General features: G+C 40.1%; 1 protein-coding gene across 3 annotated transcripts in view; it reads left to right on the top strand.

Annotated features, from left to right (window-relative positions):
• The window catches only part of ZDHHC16 (zinc finger DHHC-type palmitoyltransferase 16), a 558609-nt gene that overhangs the window by 418315 nt on the left and 123029 nt on the right, over positions 1 to 17265 (top strand). For all 3 annotated transcript variants that reach the window (XM_044056233.1, XM_044056232.1, XM_044056234.1), the window contains one exon: positions 3122 to 3207. In XM_044056233.1, the coding sequence (XP_043912168.1) occupies positions 3122 to 3207 (86 nt within the window). The remainder of the gene's footprint in view (positions 1 to 3121; positions 3208 to 17265) is intronic.

Genomic DNA, 17265 nt, shown 5'->3' with positions numbered 1-17265 from the left:
TTTAAAAGTAAATCCAAATGTCTGTAATCATCATAGAAGTAAAAAAGAAAACAGTGTGCACACTGACAGGTTTGAACAATATTTATGGTAGCTGGGGGGTAAATAGTCAAAATGGAACATTGGAATGGCTGGGGGGGTGACAATTCATTAACATGCTTAGGGTCCCATTTGACTGATTCTAATGTTAAAAATATGTATGCCTTTACAAATGCTGCCCCATAAACACTATAAGAATGATGCCTCACTTTCAGTTGTTGCCCTCTTACAGCAAAAATGGATTTTTTCCAAATTAGTAGGCCTACTTGTAAACAGGCTCTTGGAGATCTTTGTTATAAACCTTAATTTAGACAATTGTAAATGTCTTTTGTCATGTATAAGCTATACTTGTTCTGAGTGTTGCTCAAAAACTACATTCACTTGAGTAAATTGATTATGCATGGTTTACACCTTTAAGTAGATCTTCTTTCATGCTGTGAGTTGACATGTGGTTTACTTCATGTGGCCTACAAGTCAACTTTACAAATACCACTGTTGTGATTTTTGGGATTGCATGAAATCTTGCTGTTGCTCACTGGTCCAAAAATGTATTTTTGTGCGAGCGGAAGAAAAAATAAAAATATGTACACAGATGCTAATATATTCCTGGCCAATCCAAAAGCTCATTTGTAACTTGCTGATGCAGGTGTAGCCAGGATACAATTTGTTTACTGGATGACGCATACCTCCTTGGCCAGCTGTGATTATAATGAAGATGTAACATAGCTGTTTGATTTGCTCCACCTTGAATGCTTGGCATCTGTTGCCATTTTGCTCAGTGCTTCATTGATCAGCAAGACGCTGTCCGGTTCGATTCTCAACTAGAGCGTCTTCTGCGTGGAGACATGCGTGAATGGGCGTACCTTCGTTGAAGGTTGTGCATCAGGGCTGGTAACTCGGCACGTAAAAATCAACTACCAATCATTAGCAGACCGGAGTTCCGCTGTGGCGACCCCTAACCGGGAAAAGCCAAAAGACACAAACAAACTTCATTGATCAGCAATACTGTATAAAATAGTTATGCCCAACAGTTATGTTACAGTGGTATTTTTATTTTGCCCAGTGCTTTTTCCAGTGTACATTCATTGTTTAATCGTTGATTGCCTGTCTGTAACTACTTAAGGTTATTACCTTACTTTATTTTTATTAAGTAGTGTAATTAGGTTGTGTCTACTGGAGCAACAAAATAATTTTCCCAAGTATGCTAACAAAAGTACCCTTGTTTAGAATAAATAGTTTTGTGTCTCTTGTGATAAAAAACGCCTTAAGCCTGATGTGAGCTGCCCATTCAAGTAAGTTAAAAACATGTTTGTTTACTTTTTTGTACTGTACAGACAACATTTCTTAGCATAAGACTGAGTACTAGGTGCTGCACTTTGCCTACTTCTCTGTCTAATTGATTCACACTCTACTATGAGAAATGTTTTTTCAAGAGATGTTCATAAGCATTCCACAAAGAAAACAAAGCAGGAAAACATCTTTGTTGGGAGTCTTTCCCCATCCACTTCCAATGGGAGGGTCCCATCTCCCCACTCTCTTACTTAAGTATACCTTGTGCCATTCACACAGCAGTGGGGAAAAGAAGAAGCAGTATCTGTCTTGCACAAAAGTTAACCCCACTGTCCCTATGTAAATGTAAAAACTCACCAGAACAAAAAATACCCTGAAAACATAAAAAGAGAGTTAAAACAAAATGAATCCTGCTTTCCCATTCTTAAAGTACACACAAAAACACACAAAGCAAATTTCAACCAAAACATAAAACTGCACATAAAACTAAAACAAAAACACCAGCTCCATAACCCAGAAGAGTATATATAATAAACAAAAAATACAATTCAACCAAATGCTATCCCAGCAAATCTTGTTAGAAGACGCACAAAACAAAATTAACAGACAAACGCACAAGTAAAACTTGCTTAGAGTACTGTAAACAGTATATTGAATGAGTGAGTGTACGGGATCAATTAGAACAAATGGCCTTTCTGCCTTTCACCTTGTATAGGGGATGCTGTGATTTTACTGACAGTTAATGATATTGGAAGATAGTAGTTCTCTCCCTGTTAATATAGCAGTAATCGACGCCTGGGTGTGGGTAATGCTGGATTTACCCATGGTTGGTGTGGTTTGGTCACGAGGGTGAAGCCCGAGTGGCCAAACAAAGACAACTGTGGCTAAATCCAGGATTACCCACACCCAGAAGTGGGTTATTGCTATTATACAATGACATTATTTAAGAAAAAAATAATTACTTTTCTTAAATAATGGCATTGTACAATGCCTCCTTGCTGCCTTTCCGCAGCTGTCTGGTATTCTGCGGCAGTTCTGATGTACTGCGCATGCGTATGTTTACGCAGTACATCAGAGCTGTGGGTGGAAGCAGTGGAGAAAATAAGATCTCTGTTGCTTTTTACAAAGTGTCTCGCTATGTTAAAGGAGTTTAACATAGCGAGACAGCTTTAAAAAAAGCAACGGAGAATCTCTGTTGCTTTTTTTAAAGCTGTCTCACTATGTTAAACCCATTTAACATTGCAAGACAGCTTTTAAAAAAGCAACGGAGAAAGGAAGATCTCAGTTACTTTTTTTAAAGCTGTCTTTCTTGCTATGTTAAACTCCTTTAACATAGTGAGACAGTGTGTAAAAAGCAACGGAGATCTTGATTTCTCCGTTGCTGTAAAAAAAGACTTATACTAATGGAAAAAGTCCGGGCGACCGGACCTTTTTCCATTAGTGATAAGTCTGATTTACAACATGCATGCTGACCAATCAGCGTGCACGTTTTGGAATATTAATGGGGGGGGGTCGTATAATAATGCTGTTTGCTTGGTGAACATCAGGTTGACAAGGGTTTATGTATGATTTTGGGATGGTGTTGTATATGGTTATAGGCAAAACTGCTATAGTCTGTAGTTATACCTCTTACATTAGAAAGGGGATGCTGTATCTTTATGTGGCAGTAACTGTTTGTAACATTGCAGTATCCATCATTAATTATGGCTGTTCTGCTGTTTCAGTTTATGTAAAGAACCTAGTGACCACAGCTGTCACTAATGTGTTTCCCCATCGCTTTTTTTCCCCCTGACAGAGCTATTACCAGAATCCACCCCCTGTGTTTACCTTCCAGGAGAAGATGTTTCACAAAAGCATTATTTACCTCTGGGCTCTTTGCAGGTAAGCACAAGTCTGCTTTAGCTTAAAGTGAGGAGTGCCACATGGTCTGAGTATTCAAAGAAGTGTTGTAAGGGCCAGCTTTTATCTATAAATGAAGAGAGGGAAGGATGGAGAGACGGGCAGGCTGGGACAGAATATGGAAATGAGCAGAAGAGGGTAAGGGAAGTAGAATTGTAGTATAGGGCAGACATGAACAACAGAAGATGGTACAGAAATTCTCTGTAAGAATGAATGTTCAGAAGGGGATTTGAAAACTGAGAGAGGAATTAGTAATTGAGTATGCTAACATTAGGATTGTCAGTAAAAGTAGGGAGAAGCTTAGAAAGCTGTCATTAGAAGTGCGCCAGGAATGTTTAAGAGAGGACATGGATTGATGGCCCTGAGGTACTTCATAATTAACTGTGTTCTTTGGTTAAAGAAGACGTGGCATACACATGCAGACAACATATAGACAGGGCATGTGTGTAGATGTGGGGAATCCATGAAGTCAATAAAGAACCCATGTATTTTAGATTTTTTTCTATCAAGGAAAAAAAAAGAAAATATCCTGGAGAAGTATTCAACAGATTTAGTACAAGATATTGAGTCAGCCTTCAACAGAAACAGAAGTCTGGAGAATGGGGGAAGAGCAGAGAATCATCTAAATGTGTTTAGTATAAAAGATAAAATAACCCAGTGAGCTAAAACTCCGAAGTTGCAACCACTTGAGAAAAAGCTTAGCCACGGTCCTAGGTACCAGTAACCTAGTCAGAAGAGGATTTGTAGGTATCATGGAATAGTTGTATTTAGCCAGATTGCTTTTTAGTATGTTTTTTTTTTCTTTTCTTTTCTAGACCCAGCAACACCATGAAAGTGAAGTATAAAGCAGAGGAATGGGGAAACCACGAAAAGGCACAAATGGTAGTTTTTATGGAAGACGTGATTATGCCATATTTAGAGGGAGATGAGATTCAACAATTAATAGCTAGGATAGGAAGAGGCAATAGTGGTAAACTCTAACTATGCATGAATTGGTCAAGCAATGCCAGTACTTAATGGTGTTTTGATAAGATGACGTAGTTGGGTACAGATTAAAAAGGATCATGTTACAGCAAATATGGATATGTGGAAAGAAATTAAACAAAGGATATTACAAAAATTGAGAAAATGGAATTGCCTAATTAAGATGTGGATAGTAAGACACAAGCAGTAAGTGTTTTTAGTCCCCTTAGTCTTATACAGGAGAAGTTTTAAATGATGATAGAGCTAAAGAAATGTATTTTGGAGGGCAAGAGGGCAGGCATTGAGAACAAGGTGGCAAATGGTTACCTGATTAAAAGGGGTTCTTTAGAGCTACATAACAAAAGCTCGTGTACATGACTCAAGCAGAAGTGGAAAAGATTGATAATAAAATGTGGAAGGGGGTCAGAGGTAGAGAGAGACTAGGATTTTGGATGCAAGTTCTTAAGGAAAATAGCAACTATACAGTACATTTATATAGTAGAAGAAAGCATGTTAATAATTAAATTGGAATGGACAAAGGATATTTTACCAATAGGTATGCCTAAAAGTAGAGGTACAGAAAATAAGCATGACTGAGCTGTAATTTACTGGAGTATATTAATAAAGTAACCCAAGGTACTGTGAGCAAATAAGGGGAAAGTTAATAGTGGAATGAGTGTAAGAAGAAGTTAGGACTGCAGGGTAGGGACCGTCTTCCCTGTCAGTAACTGAAAACCGAGGATAGGCAAAGAGAAAGTGAATAGGGGAGTGCAAAGTAAAAGACCAGCTCTTGTAGAATTTTTAGTTGAGTATGGAGCAGAAGCTGCTATTAAGAAAGGGAGAATACTAGGGCATATTAAATATTGCATGGAAACTAAAAGAATCAATCAGAATATGCTAGAAAGCATTAGGAAAATAGAGTGGAAATATAATTTATAGGGGCACTGATTTTCCATTTTTCCAGGAAACCTACCAGCAAGTCCAGAGTTTGGATAGCCTCGGTATGGGGGAAAATGAGTTTTCATGGAATTTGGCATGTTATGCAGTACTCGTTCACTACAAACTGTATTTCTTCTTACTTTTTTTATTTATAATACTATCAGCTTGCTTTATTCACTGATGTTCTTCGTGTTTCATTGTTGCAGTCATCACATTTGGGTTATCTACTTGCAGTAGCCCTCAGACGGCCTGATTAACAAAGTCTTGGGTCCTGCGTCAGTTGCTGTCTCATCTTCCTTGACGTCAGGTAGTCTGGTATAAAGCATGTAGCTGACGCCATTACATCAGTCTTTCTTGCTGTGCGGTGCCCGAAGCAGAAGCAGTTCGCAAGTGCCAGTCAGCCAACTCCTGAAATTTTCGTTTTCGAGTTTCAGAACCGAAGTCTTCAACTAAGCTAAGTACCCCGTTGAAGAAACTTTTTCTTGCTCCAAACTGATGTCAGTAAAAGTTAATAATTGTATTTCTTGTGGAAAGCAAATACCTCGTAAAGATTTTCATCCGTACTGCATTCCTTGCTTAAGCCCTGGCCGATGTACCTCACTGTCAGTTTTGTGCCCTATTTAAACAACAAACTATTAATCATTGGTTTATTTACGCTTCTAAATATTTTGATGCTCTGTTTAATTATCCAGATATGGCTTCGGTAAGCCACCCCACTACTGACATTCCGAAAAACGCAAAGATTAAGACAGAGACAGACTGCATAGGTCCAAAGCTGCCGACAACGCTTCTCCTAATCTAGTCGCCAGTTCGCCGGTACTCAGTGAGGCGCTTTCGCAGCCCCTGATACCCGCTACTTCAAATTCGCAGGCCTCTACTGAGACCCATTCAGAGTCCGGTATGCAGCGAGATGCTTCAACTATGGAACCTGCGGATGTCTACCTTGGATGGGTCCGGAGCTGCTGTGCAGGCACTGGCTTCTGAGGGTGTATTCAGGCCTACTAACTTGCATATTAAACCAACGCCATCTTTTTCATCAAGGCCTAAAACTCGATCCATGCCTAGAAAACTGATGTCCAGACTGCATGGTCAGGCCTCTATGCCTAAAAAACAAATAAGAATGGATGAAGACCTTATTACTTTAATCAGGGGAAGCCACCCTTCCCTCACTAAGAGATCTAGGACTGAGTTTGCTTATGATTCTTCTGATCAGGATTCTGAAATATCTCTTTCCTCTGATGACCAGGATTTACCCTTATCTACCTATGAGGATTCTGATGCAGAGGACTCTATTCCCTCTGCTTCCCCTCCAGAGGATTTCTGTTTTGGTGAAACCTTGCATACTCTTAGGGAGCATTTTTGCTGGGAAAGCAAGGATTACTCTGACTCTAAAAAGTGGCTTAGGGATTTCTTACTCCTGCCTCAACACAGGTCTTTAGCTATCCCCTGTGTTCTGGACATTGTTGATGATGCCTTTTCGGAATCTAGCTTGGCACCTGACTCTTTACCTCCTGCTCCCAGAAAACCTGATAAATATTACAGGGTTCCTGACTCTCTCAAGTTATCAGGAGACCATTTCACAGGGACCTAAGGGCATTAAGGCTACTACTGCCAGAAATCCTACCCCCTCTGATAAAGATTCCAGGGCGCTGAATAGATGGGGTAAGAAGGTTTACACTTCTGCAACCTTGGCCATTAGGGCCTTCAACTGTCAGTTTCATATGTTAAAGTATCAGCAGCATATTATTGGATTGCTTGAACAGAAAATGATGTTGATTCCTGACTGTGCTGAAAATAAAGATTTACAGGATTTAATGCATTCTGCTGAACAAGTTGGAAAACATACTTTGCAATGTGGTTTTGATTCACTAGAGGCATCTTGCAGGGCTACTGTCACTGGGTCTGTACTTGGAAGGCGTGCTTGGCTTTAGGAGCAATCTTTGCCAGATCATGTTAAAGCTAAATTGCTGGATGCTCCCTTAAACCAAGACCGCCTGTTTGGCAACAAAGCAGAAGTAGTACTTTAAAAAGATGGAGGAGAAAGCTAAATCTATGCAAACTGCTAAAGATTTCCTGCAAGTACAGCCTCCCAGATTTAGTAGGCATTGGCCCTCTAAAAATTGGTCCTTTCCTGCCTCTTCCAGGCCTTCAGTCCAAACCCAGAACCAGCAGAACACCCAGGCTTCAATCCCAAGGTACACACAGGGCTAAGCAGTGGGGGTTCCCACTTCCAGAACAGGGAGTGGTAAGACTCCCCCTTTGGTAAACTGTCTCAATGACTTAACTTTAAATCTTCCAAGCCCTGCATAACTGACTGTTCCCTTAGGGGGAAAGCTTGCCCAGCAGCCAAAAAATTGAGAACTCATTACCCAGGACAAATGGGTTTTAAATCCTGTTTCCCAAGGATACAGATTCCACTTTCACTCCTTACCAACCCCAAACGTTTGGCCAGATCTACCCCCAAATCAGTGGGCAGAGGCTCAAAAGCAAATTCTCTCTCTTAAGCATCAGGGCTATTCAACCTGTTCCAGAAGAAGAAAGGGGACAAGGTTTCTACTCAAGACTTTTCTTGGTGCCCAGAAAAGACAATTCCTGGCGTCCTGTACTGGACCTCTCTATCCTAAACACATTTTTGGTAATCCCAAAATTCAAGATGCTAACTCTTTACCAGCTGCTTCCTATGCTAGGCAAGGATGCCTGGTTGGCAACACTGGATTTAAAGGAAGCCTACCTGCACATCCCAATAAGGGAATCCTGCAGAAGATACCTACGCTTCAAAGCAGGCTACATGCACTATCAGTTCTCTGCACTGCCCTTTGGCTTATCTACTGCACCCAGGATATTCACAAAGTGCCTAGCTCCAGTCATTGCATTTTGCAGGCAAAGAAATATCCAAATATATCCATACCTGGATGATTGTCTAATTGAGGCAGAAAGCCAGGACATACTATTGAATCATCTGGCGTTTGTATGAAAATTGCAAACTTCTCTGGGGTTCACCATAAACGAAAAGAAATCACATCTTGTACCCTGCCAACAAATTGTATTCCTGGGAGCAACCTTGAACACAACTTCCCAGATGGCTTTTCTCACGCCAGAACAAGTTCATTTGACAGCCTACTTCAAACTACTGGCCACAAAGACCCAGCTATCTGCAAGGAAAATACTGCAAGCCCTGGGGTTCATGGCCTCCTGCATTCTACTAATTCCATATGCAAGACTGCATATGAGGAAACTACAATGGTATCTAAAATGCCTATGGTGTCAACATTCTCAGGATGTAGAAGCAATGATTCATATCATTCCTTGTCTACAGATAGAGTTCCTTTGGTGGGCACACGCCTGTCACCAAAACAAGCGATTGCCATTCACTCTACCCCCTGCCGCCCAAACCCTAGCAACAGAGGCATCAGACTATGCATGGGGGGCTCACTTGGCAGGGAAGTGCATTCAGGGCAAATGGGGGACCCAAGTCAAATGTGCCTGCATATCAAGCAAAAAGAAATGTTAGCTGTACAGAATGCTCTGACAGCCTTCAAGGACCACATCCTTCCAGGGCAATTAATGGTAAAGATGGACAACACCACTGTTATGTGGTACATGGACAAGCAGGGGGGAACCCACTCATACCCTCTCTGCAGACTAGCCATGGCTCTGTGGAACACAGCCTTGAGCTACCAAGTGCACCTACAGGCTCAATTCCTGCCAGGAAAGCTAAACACACTGGCAGATGACCTAAGCAGAAATCTCATGGACCCACATGAGTGGAAACTGGAACCAAAGATATTCAACATGTTGAGAAACAATTGGGGGAGCCCAGCTATAAACCTGTTTGCCTCCCCCCCAGAACTACCAGTTGGAAAAATTCTGCACAAGGACTCCCCACAAACAAGCCTGGAAAGTGGATGCCATGCTCTTCACCTGGAAAAACCTATCAGTTTATGGCTTTCTCCTTCTGCCTCTCCTCTCCAAGGTACTACTAAAGATCAAACAGGACAAACCAAGGATGATACTGATTGCACCAGACTGGCCACGCCAACACTGGCACCCCCTTTTGCACAAGTGTGTGACTTCTGGCACCATGGCACCTGCCTCAGACCCCTGCCCTGCTGTCCCAGCAGGAGGATTCTGCGCAAACAGCTTCAAACCCTGAACCTGGCAGCCTGGCTAACTACCTAATCTCTCCATTACCATCCCTCAGCAAGCAAGTGTTTGATGTCATTCTGGAGGCAAGGAGGCCTAGTACTAGAAAATCCTATGCTGAAAAATGGAAAAGATTCTGTTCCTGGAACCAAGCTCAGGGGATGGGCACAGAAGCGCACAATTTACTTCAGATTTGTCAATACTTAACTGAGATGCTGCACAAGGGCCTTTCCATTTCCTCCATCAGAATTCATGCCTCAGCCATTTCAGCTCATTACAACACAGAACCACCCCTCTTCTCTCATCCACTGCTGAAGCAGTTCCTCAGAGGGGCCAAAAATGTAAGACCACCCAGGAGAGCCCCTACTCCAGCCTGGGACTTTATCTTTGTATTGGAAAAACTCACTCTACCTCCTTTTGAGCCAGCTGCAAATGCAGAGTTGAAATTCCTTTCTTGGAAAACAGCCTTCCTTTTAGCCATCACTTCAGCAAGAAGGGTGTCTGAATTACAGGCCCTCATGGCAGTGGAGCCTTTCATCATTTTTCATGCAGACAGGGTGTTCCTCAGGACCAATCCCTCCTTCATGCCCAAGGTGGTATCCAGTGTGGCTCTTAATCAGTCCATTAATTTGCCAACCTTCTTTTCTAATCCACAGAACAAAGGGAAGCAAATACTGCACTCCTTAGATGTGCACAGATAACTTAGATTTTATTTGGACAGAACTAAACCTCTCAGGAAATCTGAACAACTGCTGATTGCATTTGCTGCAGGGGCAGAGGGGAAGGCCATTTCAAAGCAAACCATTTCTAAATGGATAGGCCATTGCATTCATTTGTGCTATAAGCACTATGGAACACCTGCCCCACAGGGGATTAGACCACATTCAACCAGGGCTGCATCTACCTCTACAGCCTTTCTCAGAGGTGTCCCTACCAGGGATATCCTAGAAGCTGCTACCTGACGTTCTGTACATACCTTCACCAAGCATTGCCATTTGCCAGTTTTGTCTAAATCCAGAGCTGGTTTTGCCACTGCAGTCTTTGCATGGCCTTATAGCTGGTCCTAATGCTATCTAATTTCCTCCTCCCATCCTTAGCTTTGGGAATCTACCCAAATGTGATGACTGCAGCAGTGAAACACGAAGAACATATTACAGTTGTGTACACTTACCATAAATGTAGATGTTCGAGTGTATTCACTGTTGCAGTCCTAGTTACCCTCCCTCCAGCCCCCTGACTTCTATTGGCTATACCTCTATTCTTGCTTACTACGTTTAAAGCTTTTTGGTGTATTTGCTTTTTTGTTGGAGGTGTAACGTATATATAATTGCTTCCCATTATGGGGGCACCTGACATCTGGGTTAAGAAAAACTGATGTAATGGCGTTGGCTACATGCTTTATACCCCTGACTACCTGACTTCATGGAAGATAAGACCGCAACCGACGCAGGACCCAAGACTTTGTAAATCAGGCCGACTGAGGGCTACTGCAAGCAGATAACCCAAATGTGATGACTGCAACTGTGAATACACTCTAACATGTAAATTTATGTTAAGTGTACACAACTGTACTTTATGCAATCAGTATCTGTTCCAATTGTGTGTGTGTGTGTATACCTAACTACATAAAAATAATGGAAACTGTTTTATGGTTTGTTTTCTTTTCTATTAATGTATGTGTATCCATGTTACCGATTTAAAATTATTACCTTCTTTTGGCTTTTTCCGGTTAGGGGTTGCCACAGCAGAACTCCAGCCTGCTAATGATTGGCAATGGATTTTTCAGTGCCGAGTTGTCAGCCCAACGCCCCCATGCTGATCCTTTCAATAAAGATGTTTAAAAACTTAACTGACACGATTTCCTATTGTGAGGTATAGCAGAAATGACTACAAGAATTATTTAGACTGGCAAACTGACTGTCACTCATGCTAACTTATTGGTTATAACTATTGGTTTAGGCAAGTGTCAACCCCCCCCCAAACTTTGTGTATTTTCAGGAAAAAAGTCCATTAAAAACTTATAGCATGAGATTTATTAGTTTGCATAGTCCTTTGTCAGCTTTATGTTGTGCAGAGTTATCTTCTGTTGTGTTCAGCTGTAGCCACTGTTTTTTTGTCAAATGGGACAGTAGCCGTATAAAACTCAGTAGATAGATTCAGTGTTGTGCACAGATGTAATGAGCCACAGCTCAGAGTCCATTTTCAAAATTTATAGTCTTCTGTAGGCAGAGCAAAGGATTATCTCCAGAAAACTGTAAGAACAGAGTTCATTTAGCTGAATTTTGTTTTGCATTCATTGCTGTCTGGTAGGATTGTATGCAGTCAGTCAGAAGAAACATTTTCTAGTAGCATGCAACAAACAGTGCTCAGAAAGTTCTGGACATTTTTTGGGATGTTTTAAAGTCCTGAATAAAAACATTAAAGGAGTAAAATATTGTAATGGATTTATGTCCTTCTTCCATTTATGTCATACAGAAGTTTATAACAAGTTCTGTGATTGTAAAATATCAGAACATTTGCATAAATTTGCTATACAGAAATATAAAATTACTGCTTAAAAGCTTTCAGTAAAATATCAAGTCTTTGGAAAGTAAAGCATTTCTACATCACAGTTCTACAAGTTACTAGCATTACATTAGCAAGTAAAAAAAGTTTCCCATGTGCTTTAAACATACGTTGGCCCTTGAAACCTTTTAATTGTGTAGCATTTATCACCAAAAAGGAGATATTAAAATTTGGAGTAAATGTCCGCCATCTTAAAAATGATTTGACAACTTTAATGAGTAGTCCATACTCTTGAGGTAAAGCATCAGTAGAAAAAAAGTGTACATAGCTAAAAAGCTTAGAAGCTTATTGAATGCTCAGTGCAGGAGTAAAAAAAAAAAACGAGTGGGAGAGCAGAATAGTTTAAGCCAGGATACTAATTACACTACCTTTTGCAACTTTAAACATTTTGTATCAGGTAGTGGCACTAACATTTTAAAGATGCATGTTACAACTGTGACACTTCTGTGTGTGTGCACTTTAGAAGGAGTTAGACAACTGGATGAGGGCTCACAAATTCACCTCTGGTATGATAGACCCGCACTCCTTGAAATGAGATGCAGTGCCTAAACGTGTGTACTGGCAAGATGGAAGTGGCCTCTAGACTCGGGTGCCTTGCAACTCCTATGATCCTATGTTCTCAAAGTATAGTGTAGTATATTATGAGGGTATCTAAACCAAAATACCAACTTTTTGCTCACCATTAGGAATTTGATAACCATCAGCCTGATGTTTCACCCTAAGTATATGGCATAGTAAATTATGAAATCAGTACTGCCATAGTTTTATGAAGGATAGCAGTATATTTGTGTTAATGTCTCATTTTGAGAATGCTGAATTGTTTATTTTATTTGCAGATTAAATATGATGGTATCATAGAGTGTATAAGTTAGAGTGTGTAATTATGGCAGGGAGTAGAACAGTCCTAGGTTTATCAGTAGCTAACACACTTCCATCCTATTTGTTTATATTTTTTGTGTCAAGTGTTTTGCTTAACGTAATTAATTTTTGGACAGATTTATTTGATTTTGTGTACATTATTCAGTCCGTGTTTAAGTAATTAAAATTGTCCATTTTTAACATCATGGAGTTCTGCCTGGAAATCCTCATGCTCTGTAGAGGACATCAATGTGTGGTTAATTCCTGTAATGTTATATGACTCGTCACTGATGTTAAGTATTGTTTTGACAGTGTGTAGTACTGTATTGTTTTCTTGACTTCTGGTTTTTGTGTTCTTTTACAAATATTGAGACACTTCCACCTTCCCTATCAGATGTACAATGACAAAAGGATGTATAGCCTGGAATTTGGGGTTCACATTTTCAGTCTTTAAACCAATCTTCGATAATGGTACAAGTATTAGCATCCTCCAAGAAGAAGGAAAAGGGAAAATATTATAATCAGCCGTCTTTGTCTGTTTTCTTATCTTTTTGTTACATTTTGAAGAGTTCTAAAAAGATGATCTGTGAATGGAAATTTTCCTTTCCAGTGTTTGTACTTTCTAATGAGAAAGGTAAGGTCACTCATGTGTAAATCATTCCAGCTGTTTTTGCCTGTCTCTTCAGATTGGTAAGCACTGAATGAATTGTGTATGACCCCATGGCTATATGAACTGACTGGATTCCAACTTTTGTCTTTATGCTCAGATACCATATGAGATAATAAGAGGATTTTGCTAAGCAGATGTTTCCCATGCTTGCTTAACCATCTTTTACTGTTCACTTTGCGTGGAGTTGAAATCAGAGCGGTGAAGCTAGCTTTGCAACTTTATACTTAGTCATCTAGGATATTCTCTGTTAGTGGTTCGACCTGCAAATTTGCTTGTGTAATTTCAGTAGCAGTAGCTTAAATCACTGTAAATGCCTTTTATTAAATGCCTTTTATTGAGCAAGAACCTATCAAAATTCCAAGCCCCTCCAAACTCAGATAATACAGCAGGCTATGCAGAATTGTTCAAAGAAACCTTGTACAACCATGTCAGTGGTAAGACAGAGAGGTTGCTGAACCCATCAGAAGTAAGCACAAAACAAACTCTAAAAACAAACTACCCTGGTGGAATCCAAAATTAAACAGGTTGTACAGCAAAAGAAAAAAGTCATAGCTAAAATTAGGAATAGTAATCATCCAAAAAGATGATAAAAACTCTCTCATCACACTAAATAGACAACTAAGAGGGCTAATTAAGTCCAAGAAAGCCAATTTCAAGGGAAAGATAGCTTCCAAGGCCAAAGCCAAACATAAGGCCTTCTTTAGTTATGTCATAAACCTCAAAGGCAGCACACAACAGTGTGCCAGACAAGTTGTAAAAAGGGACTCCGTTCACAGAGCCTGGAGATATAGCAAATCTACTGGCTGACAAATTCAGCTCACTAGCCCCCTGCCACATCCCAGGAATTACCATCTAACATAACCCCACCAGCTATCAGTAATGTTGCTCGTCTTGTCTCGATGTAATAGAAGAGTCTTTGTGGGTTCTGTTCAAGCAGCTTTATTATGTACAAACACATTACGATTATAGCTGTTGACTTCAACTTAGGTAATTTGTATACAAACTCTGGCTGCACTTTCCAAATGGCACTAGGTACAACACATGCCCGCTATTTATAATTACACTGTGCTCTACATCTGCCCTCTTTTTAGAAAGTGAGATACAGAGGATCTCAATTAAGATGCAAGTGCTACAAATAGCTTTTTTGTTATGCATTATACAAAACTATGTACGTATATACAATTATGTCCAAGTCACCGTGTATCTCACACCTGGTCTGGACATGCGACCAAATCATGTGATGTAAAACTGGGAATCGGGCTTAGCAACTGGACTCATTTCTTTAGAGTGTTCGACCTTCAGAGTATCAGGAACATTCTTAGGACTGGAATCAGATGGTACAACATGTTCTGGAAAAGGAACAGTGTCTGAGTGATTCTGAGACTGAGTCTGTATGCTGTGATAATTCTGGTTCAGAAAGGAGATGCCTGCGATTCCTCCTATACTCCATACCCTCGGAATCTACAAAGTAGGATCTCGGTTTGGTATGTACACCTGTTACCTGACCAATCCGGTCGAAACCTTTCGACTTTTGTATCCTCACAGTCTCTCCTTTCAAGTGGATGAAGAAATATTCTCAGTTTGCATAACTAGACTTCTGAATAGAACACTTCTTGAACAACTGGGCTCTGATGGTTCTGTTTTTAGCTTTAGGCCTCAATAAACTGAAACTAATAGGTAATGTTGTTCTGGTTTGCCTGAATATAAGTCTCTGAGTAGACAAGCCAAGTATATCATCACAAGGTATGTTTCTGAGATTAAGTAGATTCAAAAAGATATCAGTATTGTCATACTTTGACTATTCAAGTAATTGCTTTGCACTCTGCATTGCACGTTCAGCTACTCCATTTAATTGTAGATATTCCGGACTACTAGTAACATGTACAAAGTCCCATTCTCTTGCAAATTTCTGAAATAACTGACTAGTAAATTGGATACTGTTGTCAGAAATAACTGTGTGGACTACCATGGACTGAGAAATGACGTTTCAATTTGTAATAACAGTAGTGGATGTTAGATTGGGTAGTAAGCCATTCTCAAACCAGTTTGAACAAGAGCCTACCAATACTAAGTAATGCTGATTGTTCCACTCAAATATGTCGGTGGCAACCGTTGACCCAAGGTAGTTCAGAAACTTCACTTAGCTGAAGTGGTTCTCTTTGCAAATGTGGTTTAGTACTATTACATACTGAACAAGAAGAAAGTACTTTATCAATGTCTTTTACTAGTGAAGGCCAAATTACTAGTTCGGTCACCCTTCTATTTGTAGAGTCTGAACCTGGGTGACCATGATGAAAAAGGAAGCAGGAACAATTTTAGGATCTTTGAAAATAATGCCATCTTCCACCAACATCTCATATGTGTAAGGAAAATAGGTTTGCACTTCAAGTGGTACACTTGATTGCTTTGACGGCCATCCAGCATTAATGTAGTGGTTGAGCTTTTGCAAAATTGGATCAGTCCTTGATCTCTCAGCTGATCAAGTCTCGTGGTAGAAAAATTACACATGCCATTATGTCAAAGTCAAAATTCTCTGTGTCAAGCTGTTCCATTGCATTTCTGGGCGATCTGGATAAGGTATCAGCCAGATAAAGACGTTTGCCTTTTGTATAGACCATTTTGAAGTTGTACTTTTGCGATTTGAGCATCATTCTTTGTAATCTCACTGTAGCGGAATGCATAAGCTTCTTTACAATGGTAACTAGAGGTGGGTGATCAGTTTGGGCAAACTACCAGCTCGACCATAGATATAATCATGAAACTTTGAACATGCAAATATTGCAAAAAGTTATTTCTCAATTTGAGCATACTTCATCTCAGTTTGGGTAAGTGATCTAGATGCATAGGCTACTGGTCTGCTTTCCTGAAGAATAACTGCACCAAGACCAAATTTTGAAGCATCACAGGAAGGAGTGACTGGTTTATTGACATCAGTATCTTAATGTAGGTGGGTGGCAGTTTTCTGCTTAAGGTCTTCAAATGCCTTTTGGTGCTGCTCTCTTGAAGAAGTTGTCAACTCACTGAAGTCTGGTATGAACTTTCCTAGATAGATGACCATGCCAGGAAAACGTTGTAGAGCTTGAATATTATGTGGTGCTAACATCTCAAGAATAGTTGCTTGCTTAGATGGGTCTAGTCTTAAGCCAGTGTTGATAAATAAATGACCTACATACGTAACTTCTGGTAGTCTGAATTTGCACTTTTGAGGATTGAGCTTTTGTTTACTTCATGTGATCTGTCTACAGCTCTTTTAAGGTTTCTGTCATGTTCTGTTTCACCATTACTCCCAACTAATAAATTATCTATTATTATGATACAAGGATAACCTGAAAATATTTGCTCTACTGCACGCTGGAAGACTTCAGTTGTAGAATTTATTCAAAATGGCATCCTCAGAAATCTATATCTGCCAAATGGGGTACCAAAAGTGGTCAGTAATGAGGATTTGCAATCAAGCATCACTTGCCAAAATTAACTTTTTGTATCCAAGACAGAAAAAAGTGTAATTCAGTATTAGGGCTGTGACCTCTTCGACTGTACCTATTGGGTGACGTGGTCTCTTTAATGCTTTGTTCAAATCTCTTGGGTCAGTACATATTCTGATTTCGTCTGAGCCTTTCTTGTGGGCTGCTACCATAGATAGCAACCATTCAGTTGGTTCTGTAACTGGCCAAATTTACACCTTACTGCACCATTTTATCCAGCTGAGCTTTGACTTTATCTTGCATAGTTATTGGAACTTTTCTCACTGGTCTGACTACTGGACTGACCTCTGGGTCTAACTTCATAGAATACACAACTGGAAGTTTGCCCAACTTGGCATACTCTGAGAAAATGGCTTCAGAAAAATTGGAACTAGGATATGCGCTTATATGATTAACTTATTTGGTAAAAGAAAGCAG

This window comes from Protopterus annectens, chromosome 14.part0, assembly GCF_019279795.1.
Source record: "Protopterus annectens isolate FY-2018-M chromosome 14.part0, PAN1.0, whole genome shotgun sequence".
NCBI classification, from domain to species: domain Eukaryota; kingdom Metazoa; phylum Chordata; order Ceratodontiformes; family Protopteridae; genus Protopterus; species Protopterus annectens.
This window is presented reverse-complemented; position numbering and strand designations above follow the sequence as displayed.